Consider the following 22,857-nt stretch of genomic DNA (forward strand, 5'->3'; position numbering starts at 1 on the left):
TTACAGGCTTATTCTACCATACTTAGCATTCAAAAACAAAACAGATTTCAATGAATTTAGACACGTCTCATCTTTGGAAATTTCTCTAAAAGACCTTTAGCTGGAAGTTTGTAATAGAGTTAGTTGCAAGGAGCCTGCAATGCCCTTTGTCCCGTGACCTTAAGTATAGGGCTAATCTGGCCTCTAGCAGCTCCAGCCAAGGCCACATGTGAAAAAACAACAACAAAAGAAGTCCCTTAGTAATACTTTGCCACGAAGTAGAACCTCTCAGCTTTATTTTAGTAATGTTTCCCTTGTTACCATAGCTGCACATGGCTGTTTTCTTTCCCTCAACAGGTCATCCTGGCTGTCCTGGAACTCACTCTGTAGACCAGGCTGGCCTCAGACTCACAGACGTCACCTGCCTCTGCTTCTCTGGTGCCGAGATTAAAGACCTGCACCACCTTCCCCAAGCATTCTGTTCTTTTTTGGGACCGGGTTTCATGTAGCTTTTGAGCCTGTCTGACCTTGAACTCACAGAGATCTGCCTGTCTCTGCCTCCCGAGTGCTGGGACCACTACCCAGCGATTCGTGCGTTCTTGGCATTTATTCTGAGATTAACTGAAATACAGCCTGGTCATCTGAAAGGAGAAACAGTATAGTATGTCCTTGTGGACTCGTGTATAAAGTGATTTACTCAAGCAAACAAACAAATGGCTCCTACACTGACCTTTGAACTGTCAGTAGTGAGCACTGCTTCCAGGGTTTGGGAAGGAAGTTTAGAAAGGCTTTTCTCAATGTTTAGGATCACTGAGGGGGAAAAAAAAGCCAGGTGCATCCAAGATCTGATTTCAAGGCGAGATTTACTGCTTGACAAACACAATGGTGATACTGGGTCTTAACAGAAAAATGACATCAGATACACCAGAAAACATGCTGGAATAGAAGCCAGTTTGACACAAAACAGGCTATTGGGAGCAAGGAGGCATGACAGTACACAGGGGTACATCATGAACACACTTTGAATGATGTTTTGCTTGAATTGGCCCTTGAGATGTAAAATTTTCATACTTGGCCTGGGCTCTGACCTTAGTGTCGCCTCTGACACTTCATATGTAAATGAATTCTGATGGGGATGTTTACTCTCATGTGGAATTCAAAACTCAATACTTTAAATACGAAATCTGGCTTGACACATGATAGATACTATTCAAAGCTGTATATTTAAATTAAAGAAATGTTTGTGAACTATTTCTACTGGGGAAAATGTATTAAATTAAATAACTTAAAAACAACACGAAGTGGTGTGATCTGTTGACCTGGCAGGTCAAGTCAGGTCTGAGCTGTGTCACTGTCTGTAACTTTACCACTGTGCTGGGGAGCATAGCTTGTCAGCATTTTGTCAATAAAGTGGCAGCTTCAGAGTTAAGCTGCACACGTAGTTCTTATTAAGGTAGCTTAGCTGTGGGCCCAGTTTCAAGTAGCAGAACCCCCACTATGTGCAGACTGACCTTCCGTCTTACTGCCGAGTTCAAGGCTCTTGGGATGGCACAGGTGTCGAGAGTTGATCTGTTCAAATGCACCGAGCGTGGCTGGCATCTCGAACTTGCCACTCCCGTTTTCGGTTAAATCTTTTGACATAGCTGCTGCTACCCCTGAGCAGTCCGTCTCCTGGACGCAGGCGCCCTCTCAGGACCTGGAGCAGAGCACTAGGGAGCTGCCGTCTCTTATGGTAGATGTGGCCCATCACAATATACCGGCTTCCTGAACAAAAGAACCCGAGGAGAAACGAGGTCATTTAAATGCCAAGAAACGGTGAAATCTGAGCTTGATTCTTTTTTAATTTATTTTTATTTTATGTTCATTGGCATTTTGTCTGCAGGTGTGTGTCTGTTGTGACAGGTCCCCTGGAACTGAAGTTACAGACGGGTATGAGCTGCCATGTGGGTGCTGGGAATTGAACCCAGGTCCTCTAGAAGAGCAGGTCCCGCACGCCTTTAATCCCAGCACTCGGGAGGCAGAGCCGGGCGATGGTGGCGCACGCCTTTAATCCCAGCACTCGGGAGGCAGAGGTGGGCGGATCTCTGTGAGTTCGAGACCAGCCTGGTCTAGAGAGCTAGTTCCAGGACAGGCTCCAAAGCCACAGAGAAACCCTGTCTCGAAAAAACCACAAAAAAAATAAAATAAAATAGAAGAGCAGGTCCTCTGGAAGAGCAGTCAGTGTTCTTAACCACTGAGCCATCTCTCCAGCCCCTGAGCTTGACTCTATGTATATGGCAATTTATCTAACCTATAGGCCACAAGTGGAAAATCTATAGAAAAGATAACCTGCAGACAACCAACATTACAAGAAGAAAGCCCAGAACATCTCTAGGAAGAAATGAAGAAGAGGTATCCCCAACACTGCCACCAACCCCAAAAAGGCCTTTCTCAACTCAGTGCTGTGCAGTAGACTCCCTTAGTCACTTTTGAAAATGGTGTTTTGTCAGGAATGTATGTGTTAACCTATCAGTGTTTGGGACGTTTTGGGGTTTTTTTGTTTTGGTTTGTTCCCAGTTGGATTTTTCAAGGTAGTGTTTATCTGTGTAGTCTTGGCTGTCCTGGTACCAAGCTGGCTTTGAACTTCTGTAGATTCACTTGCCTCTGCCTCCCGAGTGCTGAGACTCAAGGCATGTACCACCATGCCCACCATTTATTGTTTTTTGGTGGTTTTTTTTTTCCTTCCTTTTGAAGAGTTATAGTAGCCAAAGCTGGCTTTGAACTCTATATATGTGGGATGACCTTGAAGTTCTGATCCTCTTGCCTCCAAATCCCTCCTGGGTGCTGGAGATGCAGGTGTACACTACCAATCCTGGCCTGTTTTGTGCCAACTGCTCTTCTCATATTTATGGAGAGCTGAAATGTGCTGTAATCTAAATTCTGTTGGTTACACTACTGTCCCACAAAGCTGGGATCGAGCCCCACCAGTAACCCAGCTTGTATTGAAGCAGGAGGATTGCCATGAGTTTGAGGCCAGCCTGGGCTCCATATCAACAGGCTGTCTCAGACAATCTTGCCTGGCATGTGTGAGGCCCTACTCAATTCCTAGTCTTTGGGGGGTGGGGGGGCGCTTAGAGGTAGTGGTGGCCAAGAGAAGCGGCGCTGCAGCATTTAGGTCCCCAACAGCAGTACAAAGGACACCTTTAATCCCAGCATTGGAGGGGGGACGAAGGCAGGCGGATCTCCAGGCCAGCCTGGTCTACAAAGTGAGTTCCAGGACGGACAGGGCTACAGAGAAACCCTGTCTCGAAAAACTAAATAAAGGACATGTATGAGCTGGTCTTTTGGGTCAGTTTCGATACCAGGCTTAAATTCTGGACACGGCTTATGGCAATTGGAAGAGTCCAGGGCTAGTATGTGCACGCGGAAGAAAAAGCCGTCGGGAGTGATGTAGAGGCGGCTCAACTTGTACAGCCCGTCGGGGTCCACCAGTAGAGTCACCAGCCGCAGGCCCGCGCCCAGCACGTCCACGTCGTGCACGATTCCATTCACGGCTACTTTGGGAAAACGGGATTTGGAGAAAAGCATTACAACTAGCGCCAGGGTGGGGAGAGGCACGCGGGTTCCCGGCAGGGTGGGTGCGCTCACCAAACTCGCTGGTGCAGAAGGCCTCGTGCTCGTCCGCGTCCGCGCTGCAGGCGCGCGCGCAGGACTGGGTCTCCAGCTCGGCGTCCCCGGGCGGCAGCGCCTGCGGGGTCCCGGAGGGCTGCGCGGCGGCGCGCGGCCGGTTCGGGTGGGCGTGGCCGGCGGCGCGCGAGGCCTGGGGCCGCGGGGCCCGAGAGCGCGCGCGCCGCGGGGCGTCCTCGGGCGGGGACGCGCGGTTCTCCGCCTGGACGAGGCGCGGGCCGGGGAGCCCTGCGGGCGCGCGCGCCACATCCCGGAAGCCGGCGCGGTTGTCAGCGGGCGGCGCGGGCTTCCGGCGCCGGGGGTCGGGCCAGGCGCGCGGGCCAGTGTCCGCGGCTCGCGACCGGCGCGCGAACTCGGGCAGCGGCTGCGCGCGCGGCCCCGGTGTCTCCTGGGCGCCTGGCTTTCGGTGCGGCGGCGGGGCTGCGGGAGAGAGCGAGGCGGTGAGCGAGCCCGAGGGAGGCGCGACGGGAGCAGAGGAAGCTCGGAGCGAGCACCTGCAGGAGTCCCGCACGGCTGGGCCACCGCCTGCAGCAGCACCAGGCCTCGGCAGGAGGCTGGCTGCAGGTTCGAGGTCAACCTGGGCTACGGTGTCAAACGATCATAAGAATAAACAAGTAAATCCAAGAATGGAGCTAAGGAACTTTGCCAAATCTTTTCAAATTACAGTCTTCTATTTATTCTAGAGCTCAATACTTAGGGTAACATTGATTAAACTTCTGTCTTTACCCTTCAATACGACATACACACACACCTTTTGGCTATTTACCAGTTTGTTGAGAAAGTAACAAGAGCAAGCCCCAAAGAGAAACGTCTCGAGTTACAGGTTTCTCCTAATTGTTTAAGCGCCCCTGACAACCGCTATTTGGTTTTCCCATCCGTGTTTACACTGTCACCTTCCTCTCCCGCAGCATCAAGCATTTGAGTGGATTTTTAGCTGGCTTCTTGGACGCCACTTACTAGTAAATTACAGCTTAGAACGGGTTTTTAAAGGTTGGCTGGGAGGCAAAGACCCCTGGCTAAGTATAAAAGCATACATTAGCTCTATTACCCCACCCCATTAGAAAATCTCCCAAATACCATGAAGACACCTTTTTTTAAAGTTATTAATGATTTTCCCCAGCTATGCATACAGGTTTGTGCACAAACTTCAGCCAGCTTGAAATCTGGGCAACTTTCCATGCACAGTTACACAGTATCACCTCCCAGTGCCCCTCCAGCCAAGCACAGCCCAGAGCCTACTTTTCTCTCCGTTTGCATTAAAGAGCTTGGTCTGCCCCTTGACGCTTTGACAACGTGTCTTGCCAGTTAAAAAAAAAAATCTTGAAAAATCGACTTTCTCCCAGTAGGAATGGCTAGTTATACAGTTTGTGTTTTTGCAAAGCCATTGATTCTAACTTCCTACATTAAACCGGCACATTGTGCACAGCCAAATAAAGTTCTGGTAGCTATCCAACTCCTGACTGTCAACTGTTGACCTCAACTGCTTCCCCACTGATATTACCATCTGTTGTGTTGTCATGGGGAAGATGGTTTGATATTCGGGTTAAATACCACTGAAGTCCTTCAATTTCCATATGGAGAAAAAAAACTAAAATAAATTGCTCCGTGAGATGTAGAAGCTGTTTTTCCCAGACATAGTAAAATGAACAAAACATCCTAACAAAAGCAAAACAAATCATCACCTCGCCGAGACTCCTGATTTGTGCCTGTGTGTGAGTGATGAGTGCCTAAGTGTGGGGTGTGTGTGTGTGTGTGTGTGTGTGATAGATACCACAGGTTCAGGTATACCAGAGGCTACACCGGAGCTGCTGAAGAGGGGCAGGATGCGGGATGCGGGATGCCCGGGCTATCGCACCATCGGTGGCCTGTGTCACCATGACTAGCCTAGGAGCCTGTCCACAGCGAGCCGCGACCCCTTTTGACACTTTCCCTCCTCTGGGACGCAGCTATTTAACATGCAAAGTTTTCTCCAGCCTGCCTGGCTCGCACGCAATCATTTCAGCAGCTGAACCCGCGTCTTTGCTTTCGAAAGGGCTGCCAAGGAACATGAAATCTTTGGAGACCCTTGTCGCTGCTCGCTGGCACGCACGCAGACCCGGAGTCGCCAGTCCCGCAGGCTCTGACCCTTGGCTCGTCCCGCCCTGCATCGCGCCCTTTTCCCGGTCCCTGGGGCGCTGCGTTTCAGCGACCTCACCTTTTCTTTCCGCCACCGGGGCTTCGGGGGACCATCCGATGATCAAACAGAGAAGCCAGAGGGCTTGAGCTGTCATTTTTGTAGACAGGGTTCCCAGGGCTGGAAAATGCAGCAAGGGCTTTGGCTCGCTTCCTCTCCCCCCACCCCTTCTCCACACCCCCCACCCCCGTTCATGCTAATGAGGGGCAGCCTTTGGGGAAACGGGCATCTCTGGCTGCACAGACCATTGAAACAAAACCGAGCGGCGGGGATCTCTCCCTCTTCCCGAAGAGGGTCGGATGTGTGGTTCGGGCTGGGATCTGTGGGCCCGAAGAACACCACCGCCTCGAGCTCTGGCTTTGGATGGGTGGTGTGCTTGGCCTGAGGTGACAGGGAGAGAGGAGAGTGAGGGTTTTGAGGGAGCTGAAGGGACGGGATGAAGGAAAGTGAGTGATGAAGTCAACAACAAATAAATCAGGGCTTAGAATAGCTTGGGCTTGTGAAGGGGAGGGGACTCCAGATGACAAAAAACGCATTCCAGAACGCGTGAGGCAATTGCCAGACAAACCAAGTTTGGCAAAGCTGTTTGACTGTATGTGCAATCTTGATATTCTAGGACCAGAAACGGGGGGCGGGGGGGCCTTGAAAATGTTTTTCTTGCCAGCCCTGTCCTCCTCCTCCTCCTCCTCCTCCTCCTCCTCCTCCTCCTCCTCCTCTCTTCTCCCTCTCTTTCCTCCATCCAACCATTGCTGCCTGGTATTCATTTGACCAGATGCAAGTGTAGATTGAATGCGTAAAGATCGGCAACCCACCTTTCCGATTCTGGGGGCATCTCACGGCTTGGGAAAAGGCCGAGGTTTTATTTCTAAGAAAAGCACATTCTTTTCCTGCTTATGTCCAACTTCCTGACACAGCATCTCATCTCGATCGATCAGGAGTTAAGAAAGGCCCCTTTCTCTTGGATGAAGTAAAACCAGCATTTGCCAAGGGAAGCATGTGGGGATCACATCCCCAGAGCAAGTCCGAAGCCTCGGGGATTACATCTCAGTTCACTTCAAACCTAACCAGAAGCAGGAATGCTCTGAGATGAAGATGAATGTGTGAGGTACCCAAGGTTACAGAAGGAAGGCTCAGAGTTCTGTGGCACTGGCATCCGGGGGCCAGAAAACAAAATGCTGATGCCCTGGGTAGCGGACGCTGTGGCACTGATCTCAGATATGGCACGGAGAAGCTAGTGTCGGAACACCGGTGCAGAGAGAGCAAGGGCTTCATCGCGTTTGAGTTCTTTTGAAGGACCTAAGGAGAGGCAGCTTGTGGCCGACCTGTCGGTTACATTCTAGGAGGCAGGAGTTCTGGAGCTACCGGCTCAACTTTAGTTTCCAAACGAATATTCTAGGGGATGTAGCTCAGTTAGTAAAATGCTCACCTAGCATGCACAGAGCACTAGGTTGGACTGCGAGCTCTTTATGAAGCAGCGTGGTGGAGCGCATGCCCGTAACCCCGACACGCTGAACCAGAGGCAAGATGATTAGGGGTTTAAGGACATCCTCAGCTGCACAGGGAGGGAGTTCAAGACCAGCCTGGGATACACAAGACCTTGTCTCAAAAATATTCACAGCTAGTGTCCCCAAAGAAGCAGGCCATAAAAAAACCTAGGACTGGAGAAATGGCTTATGGGTTTAGTAGTTACTGCTCTTGCCATTTCAGTTCCCATCACCCACAAGGCGACTGACTCACAGCTGACCTTCTTCTGACCTTCTTGGGCTTCTGTGTATTGCACTTGCAAACTCCACACTCAGGCACATGCACTTACACAAAAACTTAATAAAAATATTGTTTTTTCCTTTTTCGGTTTTTCAAGACAGGGTTTCTCTGTGTGTAACAGCCCTAACTGTCCTGGAACTAGCCCTTGCTGGCCTTGAATTCACAGGGATCCGCCTGCCTCTGCCTCCAAGTACTGGGATTAAAGGTGTGCGCCACCACCACTCAAGTGAATATTTTAAAAGTCTAAACTGGTGTGGGAAGTCCTTCTGTCTATGTGTTGCTTTTATTGGTTAATGAATAAAGAAGCTGCTTTCGGCCAATGGCTTAACAGAAGGTAACCAGGCTGTATAGAGAGAGTAGGCAGAGTCAAAGAGAAGTCATGTAGCCCCGCTAGAGACAGAGGCCGGAAATTTACCTGGTAAGCAGCAGCCTCATGGCAACACACAGATGAATGAAGATGGGTTAATTTAAGTTATGAGTTAGCCAGAAATATGCTTAAGTTATTGGCCAAACAGTATTTCAAATAATATGGTTTCTGAGTGATTATTTCGGGGCTGAGCAGCCAGGAACAAACAAGCAGCCTCTTACAACACTAAACCAAAATATAGAAATCAGACTGCAGACAACATGGAGGGTTTGTAAGCGTGAGCTGCTGGCTGTTTGGATGAAAGCGTCACTGGCCAGGAAGAGACCCGAAGAGGGAAACTGTAGAACAGGATCCGAAAATGGGTCAACAGTGTTCTGAGGGCTGCAGAGAGGCGAAGGGGTGGAGGGGGACAGTTTAATCATGAGCGCTTGTCCAACACACATGACAACATATGGAAAGAACTAACAGAAACAAGAGTAAACAGCCAGGCAGTGGTGGCACACACCTTTAGTCCTCACACCCCAGAGGAAGCAGAGACAGGTGAATCTCTGTGAGTTCAAGGCCAGCCTGGTCTACCGAGTGAGTTCCAGGACAGCCAGGGTTACACAGGGTTACTTTTCAAAAACAAAACAAAATAAAAACGAATAGAAAAGAGAACTGGAAATGTTGGAAATATGATTCAGTGATTAAGATCACTTGGATCCCAGCATTCACTTGTGGGCTCACGCCATCTGTAACTCCAGTTCCAGGGGATCTGACGCCATCTATTGGCTGCTGCTGGTACTGACTGCGCATGGTACACAGACATGGGAGCAAAACTTGTACACACAATTTTAAAAAAGAAAAAAAAATAGCCTCTCCAGTCACACCAGCCTTGTATTCATGATTTGCTGGCTCCCAACTCAGAACACAGCCAGGCAACCACCTTTGCTTTCCAGTTCTGGGTGCTGGGATTCTAGATGTGAGCTGACCTAATTCTCTCTTGTGTTTTGTTTTTGTTTTTTGTTTTTTCCCATGCCAAGTGGAATTAGGCTTAAGGTTTCTCAGTTACAACCACATCTTAGACATGCCTTCCTGAGACTACATTCAAGTCACCCAGATCCAGTTTGAGGTGTTTCTGGAATTCTATGTCAGTCATGGGAATACCCACAGTTCACACCCAGAGACACAGAGTATGTCAAGGTATCCTCCAGGGTTCCTAGAGCCACCCAGGATGGCACCAACTGAGAGAACTTTCCAGAATCCAATGCCAGCTCTTGGCCAGTGTGCTGATTAGACAAGCTAGAGACACCTGGGAAGACAGTCTCAATTAAGGGCATTGTCTCCATCAGATTGACCTGTGGGAATCTATGGGTCATATTCTTGATTTAACAATCGATATGGGAGGACCCAGCTCACTGGGGAGGGCGTGCTTCCCGGGCAGGTGCCCAAGCTATCTAAGAAAGCAAGCTGAGCAAACTTTGGGGAGCCAGCTAGCAAGCAGTACGTGGGGCTCTAACCCATGACCCTGAGGTTAAGAGCCTCATGCTCCATGGACTGAGCCTGGTGGGACAATGCTTTTGTACACTGTAAAGATTTGTCACTCGTATTGGTTTAATAAAGCATTGATTGGCCAGTAACCAGGCAGAAAGTGTGGGTGGGACAATCAGAGTAAGAGAATTCTGGGAAGAGGAAAGGCAGTGACAATAGTTACCAGCCAGACGCAGAGGAAGCAAGGTGGGTACACCATACTGAGAAAAGGTACTGCCACGTGGCAGAGCATAAATAAGGAAAATGCATCAGCTTTAAGTGGAAAAGCTAGTTGATAATAAGCCTGAGCTAATAGGCCAAACAGTTTTAATTAATAAAAGTCTCTGTGTGTTTCTTTGGGACTGAGCCACTGCCGGACCAGGCAGGACAGAAACTTCCTTCTACAAAGCACTGTTTCTCCATAGCCTCTGCTTCAGTTTCTGCATCAAGGTTTCTGCCTGACTTCACCATGGACTGTTACCTGAAGGTGTAAGAGGAAACCAATTCTTTTTACTCTCTGTTGCTTTTTGGTCAGTGTTTTATCAAAAACACAACAGAAACCAAACTAAAATAGGCAGTGTCGGGTTTGTAGCCTCCTAAACCAACTAGGGCTAGGGAGGGATCTCAGTGGTAGAGCACTTGGCTGGCATCAGTAAGGCCCTGGGTTCGATACCCAATATCACAAAAAAGTTCTTGCTAGCCATGGTGGACCATGCCTATAATCCTAGCACTGTGAGCAGAGGTAATGGAATTGTCATAGGTTCAAGGACAGCCTGGTTTACATAGCAAATTCCAGACCAGCCACCAGTTAAGGCTACGTGGTAAGATCCTATCTCAAAAGAATAAGAAAGAGAGGAGAAGGAAGAGGAGGAGAAGGAGGAGGAGGAGGATAAATCCACTAATGGTTGGAGACAAAGAGTTCAAATGGGTTGATCTACTTAGAATATCTATGAGCTTCTATTTTTATTTTATTTTATGTATATGGGCATTGTTGTAATTAAAACAACAACGACAAACGCCAGTAAGAGAAGTCTCACCATGCAACAGGGCTCACATGGAAGGTTTATGGGAAGAGGAGAGAGAAGGGGACAGAGCAGGGGGGCAAAAACTACTTCCCAGGGACAAGAGTGGCTGAAGAGAGGGGGAGGGAGGGGAGCAAGGAGAGAGGGAGGGAGAGAGAGAGACGAAAAGAGGAAGAGGTGGGAAGTGAGCAATGCCCTTTTAAATGGGAAGGTAGCGAACAAGCAGCTGAGGACATATCCTGACAGGACCCCAAGGGCAGACCAGTACAGATGGCTGAATATTAACATTCCTCTCTCTTATTATAAAAAGGTTAGGCGTTAGAAAGGGGTAACAGGTGAGGTGAGGATGATGTGTTCTCGAGATGCTGACCTGAGGGTGTCACAATCTTTGGGTGGGGGGGGCCTGGGAAAGCTGGGGCACTGACCATGTCCTGGGGTAGCTGGCTGTTTCATTCCACTGTCCAGGCTCTGGAACTGTCATGCGCTGCTTGGACCTGGCAAAATGCTGTTTGAGGTGGGTCCAAGTCCATGGCCTGGATCTGAAGGCACTTGATCCTTTCCCATCACCATGGCATCGCTGGGACACCCTCTTTCTAGCCAATTTACCAGGAGACACAGGTGGTTGGTTACCGAGGGCAGTCATTGTAGAGTTGGTACCTTTTAAATAAATAAAATGTAATGTAAATAAAATAAAATATGTAATGTAAAGAGTTACATTAGAATCTGTTCTGTCTCTTTTCTGAATCTGGGGGACGTGGATACCTCTGGGGTGCTGTTGGTTCTCACCACCTGGACATGTTTGGTGGTCTTGCACCTCCAGTTCTGTGGCTAACAGTTGGTAGTCCTGTAACAATAGCTAATTAGTTGTTTGATCAGAGATTTTTGAATGTATCGTTGAAGATACATAGAGAAGAAACTGATGAAGCAGGATGTGATTGTTAAAGACAGGAAAACAAGGAGAAGGGTCAGGAAGAAAAGCATCCACTTCCATAGGGGTTCCCAATCCAGGAGAAAGCAGGTTTTAAAGCAATGAAGAAGAAAATGGAGAATTCTTTCTCTGTTTCCTGACTGTCTGATCCAAGGTATACTGAGGCCAGATTTTCTTTAAAAGGAGTGGTCAGTGGGTCTCCAAAAGACATCCCAAGGGGAGCAAGGAGGTGTAGTAGGGTTCCCGAGGATCAGGCAGAGGAAGACAGAGAAAGAAGATCCAAGGCCTGAATACACTGGCATTCCAGGGACTCGGGAATCAGACAGAGTGGGCACAAGCTGTTTCAGTGCATCGTACATCGTCACTCAAGAACAGACACCAAGGGCTCTGAGCCCAAGAGAGACACAGTTGCCTGCTACCAGGACTTTGAGGAAAGCCAGAAGGCGAGGAGACCATGCTCGGGAAAGGAAGCCTCCCATCCAGGGGAATGAACGGGCAGAGGTGGATAACCCTGCCAGAGAATGGAAGACAAAGCCATCAGCAAAGGAGAAAGCAGGTTTGTTACAGGTGGAAGACAGCGAATCAGAAAGCAATATCCAAGGGATATTGGGCCAGATCTAACCGCAAAGATGAATTTAAAGTCCTGAAACCAAGCACTAGGTGCAAAAATTGGAGGTATAAATGATGTCAAAGTTCCCATGAGTGAGGCAGATAAGTGAGACCCAAGAGTCTGTAGCTCCTAGCGTCCCAGGAATTCAGAGAGGGTTGATTTGGAGATGGCACAGGCTGCCTCAGTGATTTGTCAAAGAGCAGGGGCCAAAAGCTCTCAGCCCAGAGACCGTGGTTGCCAGGGCTTAACGAGACCGAAAGGCAAGAGACCACAGAGAGATGAGTCCTCACTGGTAGAAAACGGCCGGAGGTGAGAAGAGAGCGCTCACCTCTAGTGCCCGTGTTAGGTGGAAGGGCCCTGTCTGTGCTCTGTTAGTTGGAAAAGCAAAGTCATTTGTGGACCGGGTTCCAGTGTCCCAGCTTGCCTCAGACAGCCTGCGGGCAGAAAGAAACACCAGGAGAGCTTTTCCTGGTCACAGAACCAACGTCATTATTTTAAAATGCTGCAAAAAGCCAGGCAGTGGTGGCGCACGCCTTTAATTCCAGCACTCAGGAGGCAGAGGCAGGCGGATCTCTGTGAGTTCAGGGCCAGCCTGGTCTACAAGAGCTAGTTCCAGGACAGGAGCCAAAACCTACAGAGAAACCCTGTCTCGAAAAAACAAAAACGAAACTAAACAAACAAAAAATGCTGCGAAAAAGCCTGGCGGTGGTGGTGCACGCCTTTAATCCCAGCACTTGGGAGGAAGAAGCAGGTGGATCTCTGAATTCGAGGCCACCCTGGTCTACAGAACGAGTTCCAGGACAGGCCCCAAAGCTGCACAGGGAGACCCTGTCTCGAAAAACAAAACAGAGCAAAACAACAACAAAATGCTGTGAAGAGAAGTCACGCCATGCAACAAAGCTCACATGTGAGGGTTATAGGAAGAGGAGAGAGAAAGGGTGAGGGTGGGGGAAATAGGAGGTGAGCAGGGCCCACCTTTTAAAAGGGAACATAGCAAATGTGTGCAGAAGGTGCTCTTAGTGGCTGCAGCTGAGGACATAGTTGTCAGGACCCTAAGGGCAGGCCAGCACAGATGCCTGAATACTAACAGGTGTATCTATGTGCACCACGTGCATGCCTGATGCCCGAGGAGGCCAGAAGAGGGTGTTGGAGCCCTGGGGAACTCCGGTTACAGTGATGAGCTGCCCTGTAGGTGCTGGGATTCGAACTTTGATCCTCTGGAAGAGCAGTAGGTGCTCCTACCTGCTAACCCATCTATCTACCCAGCTCCCAATATCGGCTTCTTCGTTTAAGTGAGAAAGTGACCCGAGTAGATTCCTGTCTAGAAATAAGTCCTGCTGGGGGAACGAGTCAAGCTCCAGCACTCAGGAGGTTGAGGAAGGAATGGCCCACGTTCATGGCGAGCTGGGGCTGCGTAATAAATTCAAGGGAACCTTGGAATGTGTAATGAGACCCTGTTTCTAAAGAAAAGAAAATACTTTTCCTTTCCATTGTTTACCCTCAAGCTGTTTCGTAATAGACCCCAGAGCACGGAGTCGCTCCCGTGCTTGGAATGTGCTGGTCTCCCAGGGCCTCTCCTGTGTTCACCTGGGTACTGATACTCTGTATTTGGGTCCGCTGGAAGAACCCCAGGGCCTGTTTCCCTTCCCCCTGACAATGTCTGGTGTTTGAGTGTACCTTCTGCTTGGCAAATATTTGTCGAACATGTATTGTGTTCTGGAATTTGCCTAGAGATAGAAATGTCTTAGTTTCCTGAGCTTTGTAGGTCACACCGGTACTTACCGTAATGAGGCAGAGCAGCCCTTGGAGGGTCCCCACAAACCCTCATAGCTTCAGAATGAGACTGAGTCACCGGAAAAATCACAGCATCTGAGGAATGAGACTTGAGTCACCCCCATAATCTCTAAGGAGGGGAAAGAAGTGCACTGGAGATTAAGTTTGGCCACATGGCCAGGGATTTCATTAGTCACGCCGCCTCCAGAGGGGAACCACAACACAATCTCTAAACTCTATAAGACCAGTGAAGCTTCTCCGATGCTAAGCTAATCATGAGGTCAGTACTCAGAAACTGATTTTGCTACTCAGGCCTAGTGGTGCACACCTTTGATATCAGCCCTTGGGAGGCAGAGACCGGGGTTTCTCTGTGAGTTCGAGACCAGCCTGGTCTACAAGAGCTAGTTCCAGGACAGGCTCCAAAACCACAGAGAAACCCTGTCTCAAAAAACCAAAAAAAAAAAAAAAAAAGAAAGAAAGAAAGAAAGAAAAAAAAAGAAAAGAAAGAAAAACATTGGGAAAGAAGTAGGAAGAGGGATGAGAAGTGGAGGATGGACCTGGGAGGAGTTAGGGGTGTGGGGAGGGTGGATCCCAAAATTCACTGTATGCAGGTTTGAAATTCTCAAAGAATTAATAAAAATATTTGTGAGACAGGATTGCACTACACAGCCCTAACCGTCCTGGAACTCACAATGTAGACCAGGATGGCCTCAAACACATAGAAAATCTACTTGTCTCTGCCCCCCAAGTGCTAGGAGTAAAGTTGTACACAAGTTTGTTTTTTAAAAAGTCAAAGAGAGCAGGGCGATGGTGGCACACGCCTTTAATCCCAGCACTCGGGAGGCAGAGGCAGGTGGATCTCTGGGAGTTCGAGACCAGCCTGGTCTACAAGAGCTAGTTCCAGGACAGGCTCCAAAGCTACAGAGAAACCCTGTCTCGAAAAACCAAAAAAAAAAAAAAAAAAGAGAGAGAGAGAGCCAGGCGTAGGGTGGTGCACACCTTTAATGCCAGCACTTGGGAAGAGACAAGCAGATCCCTGAGTTTGAGGACAGAGTGAGTTCCAGGACAGCCAGGACTGCACAGAGAAACCCTGTCTCAAAATAAATAAATAAATAAACAAACAAACAAATAAATAGAAAAAAATGTTAAAACCTCACATCAGTCTGTGTACTATGGTCTGCCTGCGTCCTCTGTCTTCCGGGTGTTGCTGTGTTGATTATAATCTGTTCACCATTGTTTGTTATCCCTGGTGCGAGGGGCTGGACCTGACATATTGGAAACCTGAGAGTCATAGCTAGACTTAACCTAGGACTCTGGGACAACTGATGCTCTGGGCGAAGTTAGAACCTCAGCACAGAGCAGCCGTTCTCAACCTGTGGGTCGCGACCCCCACGAGGTCCCACATCAAATATTTACATTACAGTTCATAACCGTAGCAAATTACAAGTGTGAAGTAGCAACAAAATAATTTTGTGGTTGGGGCTCACCATAGCACGAGGAACTGTATCAAAGGATCGCAGCATCAGGAAGGTCAGGAACCACCTTACGAAAGTAGCAAGGAAGATCTCATCTCTGAGTATCGTGATACCACTGTAGCACGCTCAGCTTTGAAATCCAGGAAAGGAACAACTGTGTTTCAAATAGCTAACTATGCAAGTCGCCCACCCCCCAAAGGAAGGTATGGAGTATGTTTTTGTTTGCTTGCTTGCTTGTTTGTTTGAGATAGGGTTTCTCTGTCTAACAGCCCTGGCTGTCCTGGATCTTACTTTGTAGACTAGGTTGGTCTCAAACTCACAGAGTTCTGCCTGCCTTTGCTTCTCAAGTGCTGGGATTAAAGGCATGCGCCATCACTGCCTGGCTGAAGGTATGTTTTTACTGCCACGTTCACCATGAAGCCGTTCATCTCTGCCTGCATCCCAAAGATGAAGCACAGTCCTGCTTAGCATTCGATGGTACCCATGCAGTACCGCACACACCACGGGATCATTGTCTGTAAAATTAGACTTCTCACGTGGGGCTCCGGCTTCCCTTTCTCTTGGGTCATCATTTGGGAGAGTGGTTGTTTGAGCAAACCTCTAAATCATGTTCGTACTGTGCCGTCAGCGCTGGGTCCAGGAGCACCTCCAGTGGGCCAAGAGCCGGCAGGGCAGCAAACTCCAAGTTAGGATCTCTAGCGAGCTTTCTGGGAAGCCACAGGAAAGGCTTCTCGAGGCTGCAGTTACACCTGGTGGAAGACAAGATTTTTGCCTACCCTTGATAGTCACTTTGTAGCCAAGGCACAATGAGGATGTTTTCACACAGGCGCCAGATCTCTGGGCCAGTCAGGAGAGTTGGGCTTGGATGTGGTAGCCATCACACAGGCCCCCGAACTTCTCCGAGCCGGTTGGTGTCAGGTTCCGAAGCCCCAACATAAAAACTACCTTTCCCTAACTGGACCGATACGGAGGCGCGGGAAATAATGAGACACAGTTCACACAGCAATATCGGAAGGGCATCTCAGGCTTCATTCATTCACACAGCAATATCGGAAGGGCATCTCAGCTTCATTCATTCCTGAAGATCTACCCGTGGGTACCCTTCAAACCTTTTATTCCCCCCCCCCCCAGGTAAACCAAGGTAGAAACTCATTAATATTCTCTTGCCGGGGACGTGGGAGTACGGTCCCACAGGCAACTTAGTCACCAGCTTGGAATCCACACCTCTTCCCAGGCGATCTACATAGTAACAGAAGCAGTCCATCCTACTGAGTCTTTTGTTAGGTGGCTACAGGTGTCTGGCAGGATAGCAGCTACCCTTGGAAACTAAGCATGGCCAGAGAACCTGGCTGCAAATATGGGCCTACAAGTTGGGCCCCACATATTGTACTTGATAGGTCCTTTGTTGGCATGGAACAGGAGGGGTACACCTCCATGACCAGGGTAGCTACACACTTCTCAAACTCGCCTGTCAAGTGGGCACTTTACAAACGTCTTCCCGTGCCACCATCTCCCACCAGGACTAACTTGAACAAGGCCTACAGCGCTCTCTCTGCTTGGCCATCTCAGCAATCCTTCTAGAAGAGTCCATGCTCTGTGACTGAGCATAATCTTTTCTTTCCTTCCTTTTTTTTTAAAAAAAACAAAACAAAACAAAAAAAAAAACAAAAAAACAAGATCTCTGGCTAGCACTCTGCCTCTGCCTCTCAAGTGCTGGGATTAAAGGCATCCCATCCGGCCCCCTGTGCCCTGTGGTTTCTTAATTTGGCACGGAGAAGCTACTGTCTGTACTGGCCTGCCCTTGAGTTTCTGACAGGATAAGTCCTCAGCTGCAGCCACTAAGAGCACCTCCTGTGCACATTCACTACCTTCCCTTTTAAATGGTCCCTGCCCATCTCCCATTTCTCTCTCTCTCTTTTTCTCTCTCTCTTTCTCTCTCCCTCTTTCTCCTTCTCTGCCTGTATCTCTGTCTCTCCCCCTCTCTTTCTGTCTCTCTCTTCTCTCCTGCTGCTCCTATCCCAAAGGCCAGTCTCTTCCCCTCCCTTCCCCCTTTTTGCGTTCCCTTTCCCCCCATGTGAGCTCTGTTGCCTGCCGACTTTCTCTTGCGCACTACTTTTTAAATTACAACAGCTACAAACCTGGAGAGTCAGGGTCCAGTTATAAATCAGGGAGTTGCCTGGCAGGCACTAGAAAATGCAGCTAAACGGAAGCGGGTTATCCTCTCTGGATTGAAAGGGAGGGCAAAGGGGCGAATTCTCTATTTCCTTCTAAAGAACAGCCTTTCCAGGGCTACGGAGATAGTTCAGGAGTACTTCCCACCAAGCCCAAAGACCGGAGTTCAAACCCCAGGTGGGAGGGGACTGCAGACCCCCAAAAGTTTCCTCTGGCATCCACGTGGATGTCATAGCACATGCATGCCCCCCAAAAGATAGATAAATGTAAATAAAAATGATTCAAGGCCAGCCTGGGTTCATAAGAGAGAGAACTTGTGTCAAAACAAAGAAAAAACAGTGAGTATATTGTTGGGGGTGAATCCTACAAATGCCAGGGCCCTTGGTTCCATTCCCTGCACAATAAAAACAATGACAAAAGATCATGGGCTCTTGTATTTATTGAAAACTAAAGAATAAAAAATATTTAAGAATTTTAGGGGGCTGGAGAGATGGCTCAGTGGTTAAGAGCATTGCCTGCTCTTCCAAAGGTCCTGAGTTCAATTCCCGGCAACCACATGGTGGCTCACAACCATCTGTAATGAGATCTGGTGCCCTCTTCTGGCCTGCAGGCATACACACGGACAGAATATTGTATACATAATAAATAAATATTTTAAAAAAAAAAAAAAAAAAAAAAAAAAAAAAGAATTTTAATGTAAGCTGGGCAGTAGTGGCACACACCTTCCATCCCAGCACTCGAGAGGCAGAGGCAGGTAGATTTCTGTGAGTTCAAAGCCAGCCTGGTCTACAGAGCTAGTTCTAAGACAACCAGGGTTACGGGGGTGGGGGGTGGGGGTGGGGTGTTAGGAATAGTTCCTAAGCAAGCTCTCTGACACGCAAAAATTCCCAATCAAGCCAAATCAAAACAGGCCGAATTAAGAAATATCCAGGTTTAATGGGAGATCTGCGCTCTCGGGTGGCCCGAGGGGGAAACGGAAAGCCGCAGAAAAGCGACCCCCGGGAGGAAGAAAGGGGGACCATGTGTTCTTCTTTTGGGGGATCACTTAAGTACCCTGGGAAGTGGCCTGCTGGGATTTGAAGTCCAGGCCAGGCCTGGTGGCTGAGATAGATGCCAGGGACCGAGGCCTAGGCTCCCAACCTAACGGGAGGGGGGTGACATGGGGGGATTTTAAAGCAAAATATGTATATTTATAATCATATAGACATTTGCATAAATTTATATATACACAGATATAGATGCATAACAAGAATTTGGGAATTGATACATCAAAATATTATACTGCTAATTTCTAAACAATAGGATTATAACTGGTGTTTTCCTTTGATCAGCTATAACACTTAAATTTTTTTGTAATGGATATCCCCACCCCCAGCTTTATACTCTCCTGCTTCAGACCTCAGCCTATCAAATTACAGATGTGCACCACACCTGGCCATCTCTTTGGCTAGAGAGTCTACCTTCGGGAAGGTTCAATCCTGATGGAAATTTCACCACCTTCAAAGACTCTGACCACCATGAGGGTTCAGTCTGCACCTCTGAACCGCAGGAGGGATGGGTGTGATTCACTCCTTATTCATGGTTCCTGTCCTTTAGCTGTGGGTTCAGTGTTGCTTTAATCCGCTGCTCTGTCTCCCTTGGGGTAGTGAGGGCAATGACTCAGACCTTGGGAGACAAGCTGGATGTAGCAAGCTCAGGTTTTTTTTTTTTTTTTTTGGTTTTTCGAGACAGGGTTTCTCTGTAGCTTTGGAGCCTGTCCTGGAACTAGCTCTGTAGACCAGGCTGGTCTCGAACTCACAGAGATCCACCTGCCTCTGCCTCCCGAGTGCTGGGATTAAAGGCGTGCGCCACCATCGCCCAGCAGCAAGCTCAGTTTATTTTAGGAAGGAAGGAGAAAGCATTAATATAACCCCCACACGCCCGGGGGAGGGGAAGCCGCGTCACCATCATCAAGGGTCTCTTGAGGCAGCTGGATACTGCTTCAGATTCTCGTGTCTTAAGTCACGGCAGTTGTTGCTGGAGCCCCTTGGCTGACATAGGTTGGCTCAGTCTGGGGAAGTTACACACTGCTTGATCAGATAACCGCTTTAGTCCGGTTTTAGGCCAGCAAGAGCCAATCGGCCCCCAGTGTCTGGGCAAGTGTTCTCTCCACAGTTCAGCAGCAATAGCAACCCTAAATGACCAGTAATGGCTTCAGCTTCCAACTGAATCGGACCAAGACGGGGTTTTTTTTCTTTTCTCTTCTTTTCTTTTGTTGGTTTTACAAGACAGGGTCTTTCTGTGTAGCCCTGGCTGTCCTGGAACCAGCACTGTAGACCAGGCTGGTCTCAAACTCAGAAATCCACCTGCCTCTGCCTCCAGAGTGCTGAGATTAAAGCCATGTACCACCCAGCGACAGTGTTTTCTGTTTTTTTTTTTTTCAGATAAGGACTCTGTCTGTATCCCAGGCTAGCCTGGTATTCACTACATAGTCTAGGCTAGCCTTAGACTCTCAGTAATCCGCCTGTCTCAGTCTCCTGAATGCTAGGTTTATAGGCACATGGCATAGTGTCTCCCGGGTTATACAGTGCTGGGGGAAGGTTTCAAACATAGCTTTTGGTGCATGCTACCAACTGAGCTATACTCCTCCCCCCTCAGCCCCTTCAGGTATAATTTTGAAAACTAGTATTCTATTTTAGTGTATTATGGTGACCCGCTTTTGTAATCTCAGAACTCAAGAGGCAAAATCATCCTTGACTCCATAGCAAATTAGAAGCCAGCCTGGTCTACATAAGAGCATGTATAAAACCAATAGCTCTGTGGTTAAGAGCACTGGCTGCTCTTCTAGAGAAACTAGGTTCAATTCCTAGCGCCCACATGACGGCTCACAACTGTCTGTAACTCCCATTCTAGGGCATCCTCACACAGACACAGATACGCATAAAATAAAAAGAAATAAAGCTTTAAAAAGAACGGCCAAAACGAAGTGAAGCCACTGGTCACCTGCAAAGTGCTGACTGGAGAGAGCTGCTCAGAGGTTAAGAGCACTGGCTGCTCTTCCAGAGATCCTGAGTTCAATTCCCAGCAACCACATGGTGGCTCACAACCATCTGTAATAGAATCTGATGCCCTCTTCTGGCCTGCAGGCATACATGCAGACACTAACTAAAATACATGTATATAAATAAATTAATTAAATTAAAAGAGGGAGAGAGACCTGGTATATATTATTATCTTTTTTAAAAAAGAGAGTTCAAATAGACTTAGACACACAAAATTGAGGGACTGATAATAAAAGACTTTTATTTAAAATATAAAGGAGAGTTGGGCGGTGATGGCGCATGCCTAGAATCTCAGCACTTGGGAAGCCGAGGCAGGTGGATCTCACAGAGTTTGATGCCAGCCTGGTCTACAGAGCAAGTGACAGGACAGTCAGTGCAATACGGAGAATGACCAAAAAAAAGAGGACAGTGTCTCATAAAGGACAGGTTGGCCTCCGACGTACTATGTAGCTGAAGATGACCTTGAACTCAAGCTCCTTATACCCTTGCCTCCCAAATGCTGGGCTTAAAAACACACCACCACTGCTGGACGTATTCTATATCTCACTTTGTAGACCACACTGGCCTCGAACTCACAGAGATCTGCCTGTCTGCCTCCCAGGAGCTGGGATTAAAGGTGTGCACCACCACACCCAACAAAACTAATTTTTATTATTTATTTTCTTTTTTTTTTCCTCTCCAGAATCGAACCCTGATTAACAAAACTAATTTTTAAGTTTGAACAATTACGAATTTGAAAGCCACCAAAAAGCCAAGGAGGAGAAATTTGAAGTAAAATTGTGTTAGCGTCTCTTGTGTTGGGGAAGAAGAGGAAACATGTTTATAAGTTCAGACAAAATGATGCCATGTTAGAGGTCATGGTTGAGGAAGAGAGAGTGTCAGGTGACAAGGAGGTGGGTGGTGTGAGGGCATCCTGGGCCAGCCTGGCTACATAGAGAGAGCACCAGCAAAGTTCACAAATGCTGCCACAGAGCCAAGAAAGAGCTCTTTGGGACTGGAGATGCCGGTAAAAGTTTCGGGGCTCTGAGTAAAGAGCCAGCTGAGGGGCCAGCTGGAGACACAGGCATGAGGGGAAATTAAGACCCTGACCCTTCCCAAGAGGGATCGATCGCTAAGTGCTGGTCAGGTTTCCCGAGGAAAAGGGACAAGTCCATCACAAAGGCCTGACAGTACATCAGAAAAACACTCTCTCCCCTGAGACAGGAAGGGAGGATTGGAGGTGGTGGAGGTGAGGGGAAGAGAAACTTGGCAGCTTGGCGCTCAGAACCACAAGCTGGGGTACTCACAGACACTCAGCAAAGTCTGCTGACTTTAGCTGAATGAGCTGTGGCGAGCAAGCTGAGAAACATCTGCCAGAGAGGAGCTGGGGTAAGGAGTTCAAGCAGAGGAATGAGGTGGGAAGATGGGGTGAGTCCCGTGGAGAAGACGCCCAGTAAGACAGAGTGTCTGAGGAATCCCCGCACCTGTCATTCCTGAACGAAACCTTGCATTTGGTTGACTAGGAAACAGTATCATCGTTGTCCCCAAGAAACATCACAGTTTATTCTTTTTAATACTCATTGTTTCTTTTTTATGTGAGGATATGTATGTGCATGCATATATCTATGGAAGCCAGAAGAGGGCGCCAGATCGCCTGAAGTTTGTAAACTGCCCCTTGGGTGTTGGGAACTGAACTCAGGTCCTCTGGAATAGCAGCAAGTGCTCCTGATCACTAAACCATCTCTCCAGTCCCCAGTTTTGTTTTGTTTTGAAAGTTCCTACTGCAATCCCAGCACTCTGGAGACAGCGGCAGGCAGGCGTATCTCTGTGAGTTCAAGACCAGCCTGGTCTGGGGAGTGAATTCCAGGACGACCAGAACTACAAAGAGAAGCTCTTTCTCAAACAAAAACGAACGGACAAAAAAGAGCAGTACTAATTCCTAACATCTGGGTCATCTCCCTAGGCTGTACAATTTTGTTGTTGTTGTTGTTTTTGTTTTGTTTTGTTTTAAATCTGGAATGATTACAGACACACAGCAAGTCGCAAAGATGGCATAGAGCGTGCATTTCCACCTCACACCTGATCCTACGTCATGACCAAGAAGTCAGCCTCGTACATGATGAGAAAATAACTGCATCTTGTTTTCAGGTTCCATTATTTTCTACTCTAACAACCCTTTTCTGTTTTTAGATTCAAATCCAAAGTCAGACAGGGTGACACACACCAGCAGTCCCAGGCTTAGAAGGGACAGGTGTTCCTGGGTCAGCCTGGACTACATAAGATCCTTTCTCAAAACAAACAAACAAACAAACAAACAAACACCCACAACATTTCATTATTCATAGTACTCCGAGGATAGAACTTTAAATTATGTTAATTACATTTGTGTGCTGCTATTG

At 48.2% G+C, this 22,857-nt stretch overlaps 1 protein-coding gene across 2 annotated transcripts; it reads right to left on the minus strand.

The window, feature by feature from the left end:
- Positions 1-680: 680 nt before the first annotated feature.
- On the minus strand, positions 681-6,182 carry CUNH17orf58 (chromosome unknown C17orf58 homolog). 2 transcript variants are annotated; one of them, XM_041635637.1, is made up of 5 exons: positions 6,064-6,182; positions 5,840-5,938; positions 3,607-4,065; positions 3,321-3,515; positions 681-1,743 (listed from the first exon to the last, which is right to left on the minus strand). In XM_041635637.1, the coding sequence occupies exons 2-5, from the start codon at positions 5,913-5,915 to the stop codon at positions 1,553-1,555; spliced, it is 921 nt and encodes a 306-aa protein (XP_041491571.1). In that variant the 5' UTR covers positions 5,916-5,938; positions 6,064-6,182; the 3' UTR covers positions 681-1,552. The 2 variants fall into 2 exon arrangements, with proteins under 2 accessions (XP_041491571.1, XP_041491573.1); XM_041635639.1 differs by having other exon boundaries at positions 682-1,743; positions 3,321-3,512.
- Between the last annotated feature and the right edge of the window lie 16,675 nt (positions 6,183-22,857).

This window comes from Microtus oregoni, unplaced genomic scaffold (assembly GCF_018167655.1).
Source record: "Microtus oregoni isolate MIOR12 unplaced genomic scaffold, Mior012 000048F_ref0000485, whole genome shotgun sequence".
NCBI classification, from domain to species: domain Eukaryota; kingdom Metazoa; phylum Chordata; class Mammalia; order Rodentia; family Cricetidae; genus Microtus; species Microtus oregoni.